Source organism: Anolis sagrei, chromosome 5, assembly GCF_037176765.1.
Source record: "Anolis sagrei isolate rAnoSag1 chromosome 5, rAnoSag1.mat, whole genome shotgun sequence".
NCBI lineage: Eukaryota > Metazoa > Chordata > Lepidosauria > Squamata > Dactyloidae > Anolis > Anolis sagrei.
Genome location: NC_090025.1, coordinates 76,135,847 through 76,151,171, shown reverse-complemented (window position 1 = coordinate 76,151,171; position 15,325 = coordinate 76,135,847). Strand labels below are relative to the sequence as shown.

General features: G+C 37.6%; 1 protein-coding gene across 1 annotated transcript in view; it reads right to left on the bottom strand.

Annotated features, from left to right (window-relative positions):
* Positions 1-15,325, bottom strand: part of NFXL1 (nuclear transcription factor, X-box binding like 1) — a 67,813-nt gene that overhangs the window by 39,900 nt on the left and 12,588 nt on the right. Inside the window, exons 8-14 of the mRNA XM_067468786.1 lie at positions 13,840-13,954; positions 12,748-12,872; positions 9,301-9,423; positions 7,900-7,990; positions 6,536-6,656; positions 3,238-3,397; positions 2,272-2,363 (exon numbers count right to left, since the gene is read on the bottom strand). Coding sequence (XP_067324887.1) covers positions 2,272-2,363; positions 3,238-3,397; positions 6,536-6,656; positions 7,900-7,990; positions 9,301-9,423; positions 12,748-12,872; positions 13,840-13,954 — 827 coding nt within the window. The remainder of the gene's footprint in view (positions 1-2,271; positions 2,364-3,237; positions 3,398-6,535; positions 6,657-7,899; positions 7,991-9,300; positions 9,424-12,747; positions 12,873-13,839; positions 13,955-15,325) is intronic.

The following is a 15,325-nucleotide window of genomic DNA, read 5'->3' as shown; positions in this document are numbered from 1 at the left end:
TTTAGGTTCTACTGGGATGGACTAGGCTCTTGCCTTTCATCACTCAGAGAAGGACGTGGTTCCTTTTCTAATAAGAATTAAAGTACAGTAATCCCACTTCCCCACAGATATGTCGATCCAGGATTTTTAGTTGATTTTTTAATGAAAATTTCTATTAAATATTTCAGTTTATAGAGTAGGTTAAATTAGGACACTTGTTACACTATAAAAGACACATCAGTTAAAGAAGTTTTCCTCCCAACAATACATCCTTTATTTAATGCTCTTTGAGTACTGATACAGTGACTGGCTCATCCCTTCACCATTAAGAGTTTCATAACTAGGTCTGAAAAAATAAATTATTTCCCCCAAAATTTGCTAAATCACTTCTAAGATCAAATATGATGGAATCATACCCCACTGTGCCTCCCAATTATGTCACTGGATATACAACTTTGATGGACCATTCCTTCTTGCTCTTCTCCCAATGTAACATGACATTGGATCAATAAGTAGGTCTTCCCAACTCCAATATATCTGAGTGAATCCTACACTACATCTCAGCCAACCAGGAGGTGCAAGAAAAGCCAAAGATTACATACAGCTCTGTCCTCCAACATCTTGCTGTCACTTCCTAGTATGTGTATTCTGGAGTTGCCATCTCATGTAGCACAACATGGCTCTTGTGTCAGTTGTGCCCACCTCTGGAGATGTAGGACAAGGTCATGCTTACACAAGCTTTAGATACCTCCAATTTATACTTCTGTCTCTGAAGTATTTAGAAACTTTAATAGATCCTGAATGCTATGGACAGCTTACTGACCAGATCCAATTACAAAAAGTGTGTGACTCCTTGTCACAAAAACGCCAACATGTCATTCAAAGGATTTGGCATGATTTAGAAAATACTTTAACTTGAAATGTGACTGTCTCAAATGACCTTCCTTGAGAGTGGATTTTTAACAATTTCTTAAGCAAAAGATGCTTGCTTTGGGAGAGGGATACAAGAAAGAGGGTACTCAGCCCTTGGAATTCCTATCAAAGCTCCTATTGTGCTATACTCCACAGTGAGGAAAATATGTTACTCAGATTTAAAAAAAACAAGTTGAGACAAGAGATGAGAACACCATCTATCTATCAATATCCCCAATGTCTGCACTAAATATAATTTACAGGACTTAAGATGGGTTGCCACTGAAAGGTATTAACTAGTAAAGTCCTGCTATTTCTTTTTAATGAAATGTGTCAATTATGTTTTTAATTTGCTTTTATATTTTAATTGAATTTCAGGGTTTTCTAAATATTCACTGCTGCCATTGACAAAAAAGATGAAATGAACTATCAGTGGGATGCATAACAAAGTAAATAAGTGTCAATGCCATTACTACACATAAAATATATACATCTATAGAGAGAGATAGGTAGTAGAACAAATATCTGTAATTATGTTTAAGTTGAGCTCATGTGTAAGTCAAAGTCTGGTTTGGGGATCAAAATTATAGATTTTGATATGATTTTGATGTCTTGAGGAACATTGTGTGGCAAGGAAAAAACAGTAATGCTGCCTCAGGGAGATGGTTGCCCTTATCTACTAACATTACAATTTCACGGCTTAGGCATTCAAAAATGGCAAAAGCAACACCACAGTGGAGAGACTAGAGGGGCTTTTCCTGGGACAGACTACGCTCTTGCTTTTCACTACTTTTTGATAAAACTTAAGGTATGGTACTCACATTGACCTTGTGGATAAACTGGCCTGGCTTTTATGGGTTGATATTTTGACTAAAATTTCTAGACTTATAGAGTACATGGGTATATTGGATAAATCTAAGCAAGTCATACATTTCTCAAGAATGATATATCAGACATAGCAGATGTAATTTAACAAGCATGAAAAACACCTCATTTTAAAAAGCACATTCCAACAATGCAGAGCTGCTCACAAATGGAAACCATCGATCCAAACTTTTTTTTTGCACAAACTCCACTGTGCTAGGATTAGGAACTATGCTGGATTGCTAACATCATCCTATGATAGAATACCTTCCAACTGAATGTGACAACTTTCAGAAATAGCAGAATATTTCAAAGCTAAGCAGTTTGTGTGTGTTTTGGGCTAAGGACCACTGACCAAGGAATGGTTAGCTATTTTGATTGATCTAAATTTCCCTTTGAAATACCTTCTTTCATTTAAACTATATTCATTACTATAACACATGCCTCAATATTGTGGAAATATTGAAGTAAAAACACATGGAAATGTGACATTTCAAAGCATATTTTCACACTCACATTGGAACAGGAACTAGACACGGAGGACACGGTAACGCTGTCTGAATAAAGGCAGGTTCAGCTGTCTGTTCCCAGGGCCCGGCAGGCTGATGCTAGGAAGAAAGGATATTTTAAGAGGGAAGATGTTATACATTATCTCCTACAATTATTGCAGATGGGAACCAAATATGCATAAAAAGTCCCCAATTACTCTATTACTTAGCCATTCATCCAAAAAAAAAAAAATCCTTTAGGACAGTGGTTCTCAACCTGTGACTCCCCAGATGTTTTGGCCTTCAACTCCAAGAAATCCTTACAGCTGGTAAACTGTCTGGGATTTCTGGGAGTTGTAGGCCAGAATACCTGGGAACCCACAGGTGGAGAACCACTGCTTTAAGAGATTATTCATCACCTTTCAACTCAGCATAAAACTCTCTAGCCAATTGAATGTATACACAATTCAAGTATGGTTGAAAACGATTACCAAGCAGTTTGTTGACAAGCAGAAACATGCTTGTTTATTTATGAGGGAGAGGGTAGACAAAAAAGCTGGGCAATAGAACAATAGGATTTTGTATAGAAATATGAAAAACAAAATGTATTAGTCACAGTTTCTGTTTCGACTGCTAATTTTTGGCACACCAAAAGTTAATTCCCCAACTTTAGATAATTATTCACGTTGACATTTTTTTTCATCTCAACACTGTTATAAAAGCAGAACAGTTGGCACGATTAAAATGCAGACTAGAATTATAGATGACATCTGGGTCTAAAGCTGTCAGACACTACTAAATTATAGGGAGAAATTAAAAATTACAGACTGGTTGGGAAGAAAGAGCCCTTCTTAATGTCTCAGCTGAGAAATAACTGTAACATCTTTCTCTCAGCCTTCCCTTCAAGCTGTTCAACTGTCGATCCCCACCTACCACCATTTTTCATAATAAGCACTGCATTACTATCTTAAAATACAATTGACTCATCTCTTACCAGGCCAGTTTGCTTCACCAGTGCTTCATCATGACAAAGAGCAGGGCATAGGTGGCTACACTTTTCTAAGATTTTCTTGCAGGGCTGCCGACAAAGAGGACACGGTCCAAAGTGGCAACTGTGTTTCTCCCGGCTAGGGTGATGGCAAGTAGGTGGCTGCCTACAAAAAGAATAACCAAGACTCTCTAAAATGATTTCATAAACAGAAATAGCCGCGATTGCTTAGTTTATATATTGTTTTCCTATAAAGTAGATCCTCAAGGCTGGACTTCTGCAATATGCTATACATTGGGCTACCTCTGTGCCAAGTTCAGAAATCCCAGTTAGTTCAAAACGTGGCAGCCAGATTGGTTATGGGATCATCTACGAGTGAGTATATTACACCAATATTAAAGTCACTTTACTGGTTGCCAATTAATTTCTGGGCAAAGTATGACGTGTTGGTTCAAACCTTTCAAGCTTTATATAGTTTGAATCCGACAAAAATCACCTTCTCCCATATTGCCCCCAGTGGCACAATGGATTAAACCCTTGTACTGGCAGGACTGCTGACCAACAGGTCAGTGGTTCAAATCCGGGGAGAGTGGGTTGAGCTCCCTCTGTCAGCTCTAGCTCCCTATGCAGGAATATGAGAGAAGCCTCGCACAAGGATGGTAAAGCATCAAACATCCGGGCATCCCATGGGCAACATCGATTTGTTTCTCAAGTAGCTCCTCGCACACACACACACATCCTTCTCCCATATAATATGCCCCTTCAGACATAAAGTCCTCTGGGGGGGCACCTACTCCAACCACCCAGAACCCGACTGGCAACCGTCACCCAGAGGATCTTTTCATAGGCTGCCCAAAGACTGTGGAAGAACCTGCTGGAAGACATTTGACAGCTAAATGAGCTGTTGGAATTTTAAATGCAATTGAAAACCCATCTCTTCTGGCTGGCCTACCCAGTCAATTTTAAACACTGAATTTTAACTTTACATACTGGTGTCAATCTTTGTGTTGTGTATTGTAATATATACATATTAATAGTATTATATTTTATCTATGTGTTTTAACCATGTTGTAGCATGCCTTGAGCTGTGATGAGAGCAAATGGTAGCAAATACAATTTATTCTTCTGCTTCTTCTTCTTCTTCTTCTTCTTATTATTATTATTATTATTATTATTATTATTTAAAAAGTCCAAACTGGTTAATAACAAAGCGTAGGAAAACAAAATTTTACATCTATCAATAATATATAAGTTATTAATAGAATTAAAATTTTGTTTTCTTATGCTTTGTTATTAAACCAGTTTGGACTAATTTATATAACAACAACAACAAAAACAACAATAGATAGTTATCTATAACCTACCAGAGAAGGTACTATTCCAAGTTATAATTTAAACTTTTAACACCCTAAAAGGAATGCCTTTGCCCATCTTCTGGACAAGCTATTCTCACTCTGTTTCATCAACATCTGATGTGCATTTGATGGAAGTTTGGGAGAAGCCATTTTAATGGCTACTCCAAGATTTCAACTTCATACCAAAACAGACTGTTCTAGTCTCCTCAATACTGGGCCGTTTGTTCACAGGCAACAATCTCTGTGCTTTTAATTTAGTTACTAAAATAATACGGCCACATTTCAATAAAGTTACTTAAAGAAATCAAATTAGTATTAAAAAGTAACCAAAACATACAACTGCTCTGGTATTGTACAATAAAAATGCAGAAAGGTTTACACTTATTGTCTGAATTTCGAAATACAAGTAGTATTTGCTGTGTTAGGCTAACTCAGTGGTTCCCAACCTGTGGTCTGTGGACCACCAGTGGTCCACAAGAACTAAAATATGGTCCATGTCCTCACCATTACAACACTATTGCAACGAGACTAACTGGTCTTGCAAAACCCTCTTATAGTCCAAGGCTTATTAAATTTGTTTTTCTAAACAGACATCTATAGAATGACATTGATATTGCCATCTTCATATTGTTCAGGTAGCAATTAAATACAGAGCAGGCCCTCCACCTTCACGAGGGGGGGGGGGAGGTTAGGCACACAGGACCACCCCCCCCCCCATAAAAGTGGGGAAATCACATTTAAAAAAAATAACCTAAGAGAACATTTCTTTAGGAAACTCTCAAGTTGACCATTGTTTTGGCCTACAACTCCCAGAGATCCCAGCCAGTTTACCAGCTGATAGGATTTCTGGGAGTTAAAGGCCGTAACAACTGGGGACCCACAGGATGAGAACCATTGATCTGGAAGATCTAGAGCAGTGATTCTCAACCTGTGTTTTGGCCTACAACTCCCAGAAATCCCAGCCAGTTTAATGGCTGTTAGGATTTATGAGAGTTGGAGACCAAAACATCTGGGGACCCACAGGTTAAGAACCACTAAACTGGAGGTTCCTAGAGGGAAAATATAAATTAAATCCATTAAAAATAAAATCTGCAAGAACTAAGCAGCAAATGTGGAGGGTTGACTGTATTTTTATCTTGACCATGTTCAGATGTTGTGGCTTCTTTATGTTTAAATGTTTGTTATGACACAATATTAGTTCATTTTCATTTATTGTGACCATTTAGAGTAATAGTTATTTACATTCACAATTATCAAATGACTGATTTACACCAGATCATAAAAATATTTAAATTACTTGTAACAGATCTCCAGGTTAGGAACTATTTTTTAGTCAGGGAACCCTAGGATTTCATGACAGGTCACCTGGGGTTGTGAAAGAGATTATAATTAAGAGAAAAGAAATGTAGAGGTTCTCTGAAACTTGAAAATTACTTTAGAATTCCTCCAGTGTAAAAAGATGCATTTGAGTTGGCGCCTTCCATAGTTTGATGGCAGACTAATTAAACGTACTTTCACTGCATCATTATAAGCTGCTAGGATATATTGTGTTATTATGGCTCCATCTACTGGGAGGAAAAAAATCCAGAAGGCAAGAGATCGTAATAGAAATGGATAGCTTCCGACACCATCTTCCAGATTTTGTTTTTATGCTGTAATTCTGTAACTTGACAGCTTTCATGAAGTATACACTATTTAAAAATAAATCCACACATACTTTTTCTATTCCTTTTCTTTTTCCCAAATTGCTTTTTTCAAAACAAAAAACAAAAAACTCTAGTCTTAAATTAATTAGATCAATCTCATTTGCTGTCCATTTTCTAAATTCTAGTCAAAAGATGAAGAAGAATAAAACCAAACACACTTTAGTTGCTGGGGACACTTGCTGGTTGTATCCCAAATTTTTCACTACATAAAGGTACAAGTTAAACACTATAATTTATACCAACCTGCATAGTTCTTTGCACCTGGGGGGTTTAGTGGTACGTTCTCTCCCACAAGGTACTTTGATAACAGTTTTGCCACAATTGCACTTCACATCTACAGTTTCAGGACATGGATAGCAGCTACCTAAAATTAACAAAAATGCTATAAACAGTTAATTTATTTTTTTTAAATGGTAACGTCATTTACTATAAAATCCATCTGAATCAACAAAATTACTCCGCAATTACAACAATATCTTATTCAGCAACTATCTTTGACAAAGAGCCAGCATTTTGAGCACATATGACATTTGTTTAGAATTCTGAATGACTTATTTCTTCTGTAATACAAGTTATGTGGCCTAAAATCTTTTGCCCAATCTGCTGACAACTCAGAACAGCATTATGAATTGATAGACTGTCAGATGGACCAAAGCACAGAACTCTGAATGTCTTATCTGTATTTCATAGTTTCATATAAGTAATCAATATAGTCTCTGCTTTCCTTCTGGAAGGTCAAAAGAGGATGTGAATTTCCTAACTTTTGTAAGAAGCTTTTTTAAAAAAAATCAAATAGCAGGAATATAAATCTTTAGCTATACATGGGCTCTCATTTGTTCACTTTAAACAACTCTGAAGATACAAATGCCTGTGTAGAATGAAAATAATAATAATAATAATAACAACAACAACAACTTTATTTTTAGACTGCCCACTCTCCCTGAAGGGACTCAGGGCAGTTTACACATAAAAAGGCAAACAGTCAATGCCTCAAATGAGTACAAACGTATCAAAAATAATACATGATATTGCACAGCAATACCAGTAAACCTACAACAAATAAATTAAGAATTGAAATGAAAAATAAAACAGAAACAGTCCAATAAGATATAAGAAACTAAAGAATTAAACATTACAACATATATCTGAAAAGCAATTGAGATACAATTACATTAAAATTGGTAACTGGAAGTAGGGGACAGAATAGAAGAAAATGAGCCACCAAAAATGGAGAATGACTATCTGAAACAGCATAGAGATTTCACAATCCAAAGAGTAGTTACTGATTTGCAGTTATACACACAGTTCTTACCAAAACAAAAAGTGCCAAGCACTGTTTCACTTGAGCTTTCATGCTCCTTTATCAGAATCATTAACAACCTGGACCAAACCCCTTGAAAATCAGCTACAAATTCAATTAATGTGTACTGATCAACATGAAAATACAATGTGGATTTTCATTGCTTTTTGCTCATACATTGCTATTACACATCCATTGTATTTATTCCTTTACCACACAAGGCTATGCTTTAAAAATTGTAAACAATGTCCCAACTGAGTAAACTTAAAGTGCTATTTAGATTGAAAGGTTTAACAAACTTTCTTACCTCTGTGGCAGACTGAAGGACACTTGTGATTTCGACACCCCAGAGTTCTTCCACAAACCTGGTCACATGCTGGACAGTTTCCAGGGCAGCACTATAAAAAACACAGTGTTTTAAAATGTGGCACAGAAAGCTGGGCATGCTTACTTGTGGGTCAGTCATGTTGAACACAGTGGAACTTATCTATGAGTAAGCATAGACTGGTTTATGCAAAAAGAAACAGCCAGCATTTCACAAAATGTTATCATTTAAGTGCCATGTTAAACAGTGGTATGACAAGGGAGGTGTGTGTATGTGTGTGAACTGCATTGGGTGACACCAAAGCTTGAAATACCACTGCTGCAATTGACAGGTAAAAGTTTCAACGTTGAGGCTAACCTGGAGGCATTTAATTCCTGTGGAGGGCCTCAGTGGGCAAAGGAGGAGATGACATTAGCCAAGTTGCTGGGGTGGATGGTGACATATACGGTAATAAGGGATTTACTTCCGTTTTCCTTTTCAGGACAATGTCACCGTAAGGCAACTGACGAGAAATCAACTCTCCCCAGCTCTAAGATTTTCCTGGGATTGATGGCTTTCTGAGGTTCTCATGGTGGGGATGCCCATCCAGAAGCCAAGGACTGTAGTGATCTCCCATGCTAGTTTGAGGGGAATACACAGTATGCTATAGACAGTACACCTAGCACACCTCAATCTGCAGTTCAATATTCAGGGCAACTGTGTGTTGATACAGATGACCCTCTTGGATCATCAAGACCCACATAAACAGGCAAAAAAGGAATTCAATATAAGTCCCTGATGATGCCTCTGGCAAGTTTGGGAAAGGTGGTGGAGAGTCTCATCTTCCATCATTGAGAAGTGAACACTTAAAAGTTCAAATGAATTTTTAGACCAATTGCTTGAGCAGGGAGTCAACAACAACAATTCTTTATTGATTAGTCAATTTTGACCATATCAAAACATGCAAAATATACAAAACATACACACTTGCCCGTACATACAATAAAACCACATATGAATACAAGGCATCATGGCCTACTGGCCTGTCGACCCACTCCTAAATAATTGAGCAGGGAGTCTGAATTCAGAAGAGTGGGCTAGACGCAGCATTACCTTCTTATCCACAGATTTAGTACCTAAAGTTTCACCTGCTCCAAAGAATACCCTTCCCTCAAAATGTTTGTGGATCTCTCCAGGTCCTCTCTAATGCAATTTTATGGTGTGCTTCCAGCTCAAGTAAAAAAAAATAGGATTCATGTTTTCATGTATTTACAAAAGGTCTTGGAATATATCTCCAGCAAATGTGGGGATCATACTGTGGTCCACACAGTCGTAACTCGTTCATACTTTCTCATTGAGGTTACTCTACTAAAATAAAGGACAGGTTTATCTTTTAACACTTGCCTTCCTCTTGCACTGGTGTTTTTGACAGTCACGAATTTTTGCACATTTTGTTTCGCAAAGGTATGGCTTATGGCAGGGCATCTGCCTTGTATGCTTTCCACAGCGGCACTGCTTCTCAACTTCCTTTCAAGAGACAGAGGGAAAGAAACAAAAGGGATGAGATATAAATTAACCACACCAATACTGAGGTTTATCAATAACAAAGTTCATGGTGTTCAATTCTGTGTTAATCACTACCCAAGAAAGATGAAAAAGAAAACATCATAAAAAAGATTTCATGTGATGTTGAAGGCTTTCAAGGCCAGTGTCACAGGCTTTGAAGCTGAAAGGTGGCCAATAGCAACATTGATACCTGTCTCTAATAGACAAGAGTTCTTTCTCCCACCCTGGACATTCCACAAATATATAAACCTCACTTGCCTAGCTTCCAACAGACCTCACAACCTCTTAGGATGCCTGCCATAGATGTGGGCAAATCATAAGAGAATGCTTCTGGAACATGGCCATACAGCCCGGAAAACTCACAGCAACCTAGATTTCATGTGAATTTACTATGACAATTAAGCTGTGTGAAAATTGAAATAAATAGTTTCATTAACTACTGTATACAGTAGTTTGTGTACAGAAACAGGTCATCTCATAGACCAGTGCAATAAGGATCAGAAAAATGGGATAGATTTCCACAGAAATCAACAACCGAATTCAGTCCAATTCCAAAGATCGTTAAATGTTGCACATTTTTTTTTTGTCGTGTCAGGAGTGACGTAAGAAATTGCAAGTCGCTTGCAATTACATAATATATTACTTGTGTCTTTACCTCATGTAGAAGTCATGTAAATCAGTTGTTTCCAGTATTCTCCAAGATGGTAAAAATTTGATTAAGTATTTAAGTGCACATGAAAAATGTCAAAGTAAAAATTCTCAATTCGCAAGGTGCATAAAATGTCAAAGTAAAAATTCTCAATTTGCAAGGTGCATAAAATAGGACAATTTGGGATTTGTATGTCAAAACTGTCATTTAGAATTGTACCTGACATTTTGATATACACTAAAAAGAAAATTCAGTATCTTGGATAGTGATGTACTCACTGTGAGTTTGCAATCCCTGATTATCAATTTATATTTCTATATATTAATTGTTGGGTGTATACACACACACACACACACACGTGTAGAATGTGGCTTTCAATTTCTTACAGCAGGCCGGAATGCGAAATACAGGAGTGTATGTAACTATGGGCACAAAGAAATCTCTTTTATCTCTTTGGTCTCTCGACACTCTCAAGCATGAATCATTAAAATTCAAAGTCAAGACCAAAAATGCCACTCTGTGTATACAGAATAGATATCAGGACACTGGTGGGAGTTGGGGGTGCTTTAATTGCTGCCACTTTTGAAATGGCAACTTGCCACTCACGATGCTATGGACTCATTGGAGTTACAGCTTTACAAGGTCTTTAGCCTTCTCTTCTAAATAGTGCTGTTTCCTCATCATACAAAACCCAGGATTCCATAGCATTTGACATGGCAGTGGTGTCAAACTGCTTTAATTCTACAGTGTAGCTGCACCTAAAATCTGAAGCAGCATCATTTTATCAATGTAAGATACTCCCTGACCAAACTTTGCATAAAATAACCTCAGAAGCACTTTATTTTATGGTTCGTGCAATTAAAACCTTTCTCATCCCCGGATCCCGAGGGGATGAGAAAGCATCCCGAGTTCTGAGGATTACCTGGGAAGGAATCCCACTGGAGCATTGCAGTGCACCCAAATACCTGGGAGTCACTTTGGACCGTGCTCTGACCTACAAGAAGCACTGCCTGAACATCAAACAAAAAGTGGGCGCTAGAAACAACATCATACGAAAGCTGACTGGCACAACCTGGGGATCACAACCAGACACAGTGAAGACATCTGCCCTTGCGCTGTGCTACTCTGCTGCTGAGTATGCATGCCCAGTGTGGAACACATCTCACCACACTAAAACAGTAGATGTGGCTCTTAATGAGACATGCCGCATTATCACAGGGTGTCTGCGACCCACACCACTGGAGAAATTACACTGCTTGGCCGGTATCGCACCACCTGACATCCGCCGGGAAGTAGCAGCCAATGGTGAAAGGACCAAGGCAGAGACATATCCAGCTCATCCCGTTTGGGTATCAGCCAGCACGTCAACGACTTAAATCAAGACATAGTTTTCTTAGATCTACAGAGACACTCGCTGGAACACCCCAGCAAGCGAGAGTCCAAAAGTGGCAGGCCCAAACCTAGCACCTCAATCCGTGGGTGATACCAGATGAGAGACTCCCCCCTGGGCACTCAGAAGACTGGGCGACTTGGAAGGCGCTGAACAGATTGCGCTCTGGCACCACGAGATGCAGAGCCAATCTTAAGAAATGGGGCTACAGGGTGGAATCCTCGGCATGCGAGTGCGGAGAAGAACAAACCACTGACCACCTGCTGCAATGCACCCTGAGCCCTGCCACATGCACGATGGAGGACCTTCTTGCGGCAACCCCAGAGGCACTCCAAGTGGCCAGATACTGGTCAAAGGACATTTAACCAAATACCAAATTTGCAAAATCTGTGTGGGTTTTTTTTCTTTCTTTTTTTCTTTTTCTTTTTAATCTCTGTGTTTGTTTTGCTCTGTTAGAATTGTAATACAATGGTTGCTGATGACACGATAAATAAATAAATCCCCGGATCCCGCTCCCCGACAATTTACATTGCCCTGTGTTTTAAAATTTTTATCTTTGAATTTGGCCCTGCTCAGTGTAATTCCTTTGTATTTTAATGTTTGATTTTATATTGCTGTGTTGTCTATTATATTGGTTTTGCATTTTATGTATTTTATTTTCTGGTTTTGTTATGCTTTTGTGTAATATTGTGTTTATTGTACTGATGGGCGTGGCCTCATGTAAGCCGCCCCGAGTCCCCCTGGGAGAGATGGAGTGGAGTATAAATAAATAATAATAATAATTATTATTATTATTATTATTATTTTAGAAACTGCCTAAATCTTCCTCTCATGCCTCTCCTCCCCTCTGACCCAATGTGAAAGTAGCTATGCTTGTCTGAAATAGAGCTGTCAATGAAATTGTTTGAGAAAAGGAAGTTTCGAACCTATACAAGACAAAGGAAATATTCCAAAAATGCCTGATACAGTTTTAAATATGCTCCTACATACTGATCAAAAGTGCTTTGTGTAATATAGCACAAACTATGATATATGCTGGGGTTTTTTTGTTGTTGTTTTGGCTTACTTGAGAAACAATAAAAAGCAGTGCAGATGGTGTTTTTGTAGGTCCAGAGAATCAAACAACTGAAGACTTCCTTTAGGGAAGTCTTAATTTCAGGGACATTTACTGAAATAAACTCCTCCAGAAGCATTGGAATGAACTTAATTGAAAACCACATGATCAAATTGTTAGAGCATTGCTCACCTGCCTACAGATTTCACAGGGGCCTCGGTGGCAGCGCTGCGAACATCTATGAATGCCACATTCAAGAACTTTGTCACAACTGTCTCCACAAGTAGGCACATCCTCCGTACACGGCAAAGAAAATTCTAAGAAAAAAAAAAAACAAATACTATCAAATTTGTGGTATATGATAGATAACTGAAAAGAATAATCTACATTCTCATATGTTTCATAAAAAAGAAAGAAAAATGTAATGCACCAAGACATGGACATTTACACTTGTGATTTGATTTAATATTAAGCAAATGCATGTACAGGGTGAGGCAGCATAACTTCCTTTTTTAAAATGCGCGCCATTCAGTCGGTTGAAGACGGAGCGGAGCGCTAGTGGTCTCGTTCGAGAGGCAGGAGTATAAAGTTCTGTCCTGACACAGTTTAGTCGCCATCATGCGTTGGAACAGTGAGGGGAGTGCTTTTGCCGTTGAGGCCTACTTTTCGAGCGGATTTGGAGTGGCCAGCCTGTCCCTTGTAATTTTTTTCTATGGTGTTTTTTGAAATCCTGTGTTTATGTGAAAAGTCCAAGGACCCTACAAGATTTGAAAACCAACATCCATGAAGAAACTGCCAACATAACGCCTGCTATGCCGGCAAGAGTCATGACAAACGGTTTACTCAGTGTATGGAGAATGGGGAACGTCACCTACCTAATGTGATCTTCAAAACTACGTAAAACAAAACTTTAGGTATGCGCCTACATTATATATATATATATATATAAAAAAAATTCTGATTCATGCAATGGGTTTTATTAAGTTTTGAGAAAAGGAAGTTATGCTGCCTCACCCTGTATAGTAAATTGATAATAAATGTCACCTACAGAGGGAAGCTACCCATAAGAAAACCTCATGATAGAATCAATTTGGGATAGCCATACATTAAAAGAAATGTGAAGGCACACAACAACAAAAACATAACCATTATTATATGATTCTATGATTATCTATTAAGGCTTTTCCTCAAAATCAGCTTTTTTCTGAATGCTATTTGGATCATTTCAATTTAAAGATGCATAACTATATTGCTCAATTGGATGCAAAAGCCAAAAAGACTTACTGGATTTTCCACACGGACAAGACCTTTTGCCAGAACGAGGACATTCTCCACAAGGGCCACCATGACAAACCTCTTCACAGACATGATAGCCGCAAGGCAATGTTTTGCCACAAACCTGGTGGGAAGCATATAAGATAGTTGCAAGTGAAGTAATTAGCACTAAGGGCTCAAAATAAACAGAATGCAGGAAAGAAAAAAGGTGACCTCCCCCTGAAGAATTAACTAATATATAAACTACATTTTGGGAGACAATAATTTTAAATCTTCTAAAATAAAGCTTTGAAAGTTGCATAAACTCTTTCCAGTAATAAAAGACAATAAAAGGTTTGATTATATTTTCTAATCTTAACGCAGTAGAATTTATTTTGAATTGCTTTATGTGAGATGTGCAGTACTTTGCTGACCCCAGTGAGAACCCCAAAGCATTGCAGGGTGTGACCTATGTCCAATCAAACATGTTCTATTCACTCATCTCCAGAAACAGACAGAATGAACAAAACAAAGCTAAGCATATACTTCAAGTACAGTAGACTCTCAGTTAACTGGCACTCATGGAGATTGGAAGATGCTAGAAAAATGTAGTTTCTGGTTGCTTGAGAACTACCATTAAAAAGTAGGCCTAATTAATACTATACCCCATACTATATCATACCGCATTGACTGATGTTAACATTGAAATAAAGTAATTAGAAGTAAATTAAGACAAATATATTTCTTTATGTATTTATTTAGTATATTTATATACCGCCTTTCTCACCCCTGGGGGAACTCAAGGCAGTTTCCAACATATTAATGGCAAGAATTCAATGCCAACATACATATAATAAAATAAAATCACAATAAGTAAACACTGACATGATCAAAACTTAATTTTATGTAACACAGTTTTGTGAATGTCGTATGTCAGTTGCTCGAGTTCAACTCAACTGAGAGTCGAATGTACCATGTGGCATTTTTTAGTCCACAATGCATCCCATAACATAAATGAGAAGGATCTAAAATATCCCATCTTCCAGTTTTGGGGTTAAACAAAAGTCAATTAAAATGGACTCTTCCATAAAAAGCAGAAATAATTGCTTTTATGGTATTGCTAGCAATTTTGACATTATAAAAGCTAAAAATGAAGACAAAAAACACTGTCTTCTTTCTCTTGGAGGCCTGATTGACAGCAATATTTTGGCAATAAGCAAAAACAGAGCTTTTCAATTAAACCTTTTGGGCTTTAATTAGTTTTATATAAACTCTCGGATGCACATAATTTAAAACAAACTATTTTAACTTGTTCTAATCTGTCTTTTTATTAAACCTTTTTTGTTTTTAAGATAAAAAACATATTACTTGCATGCTATTTTATAAAATATAATAAATAGAGCCAATATAATGATAGCAACAGAGAGTAAAAGAAAGCAAAAGGACAGTAAAGAAGGCTTGTAGAAAGTCAGTAAACATCAGGTGTTCACATAGGGTATGGACAAAAATGACTCCC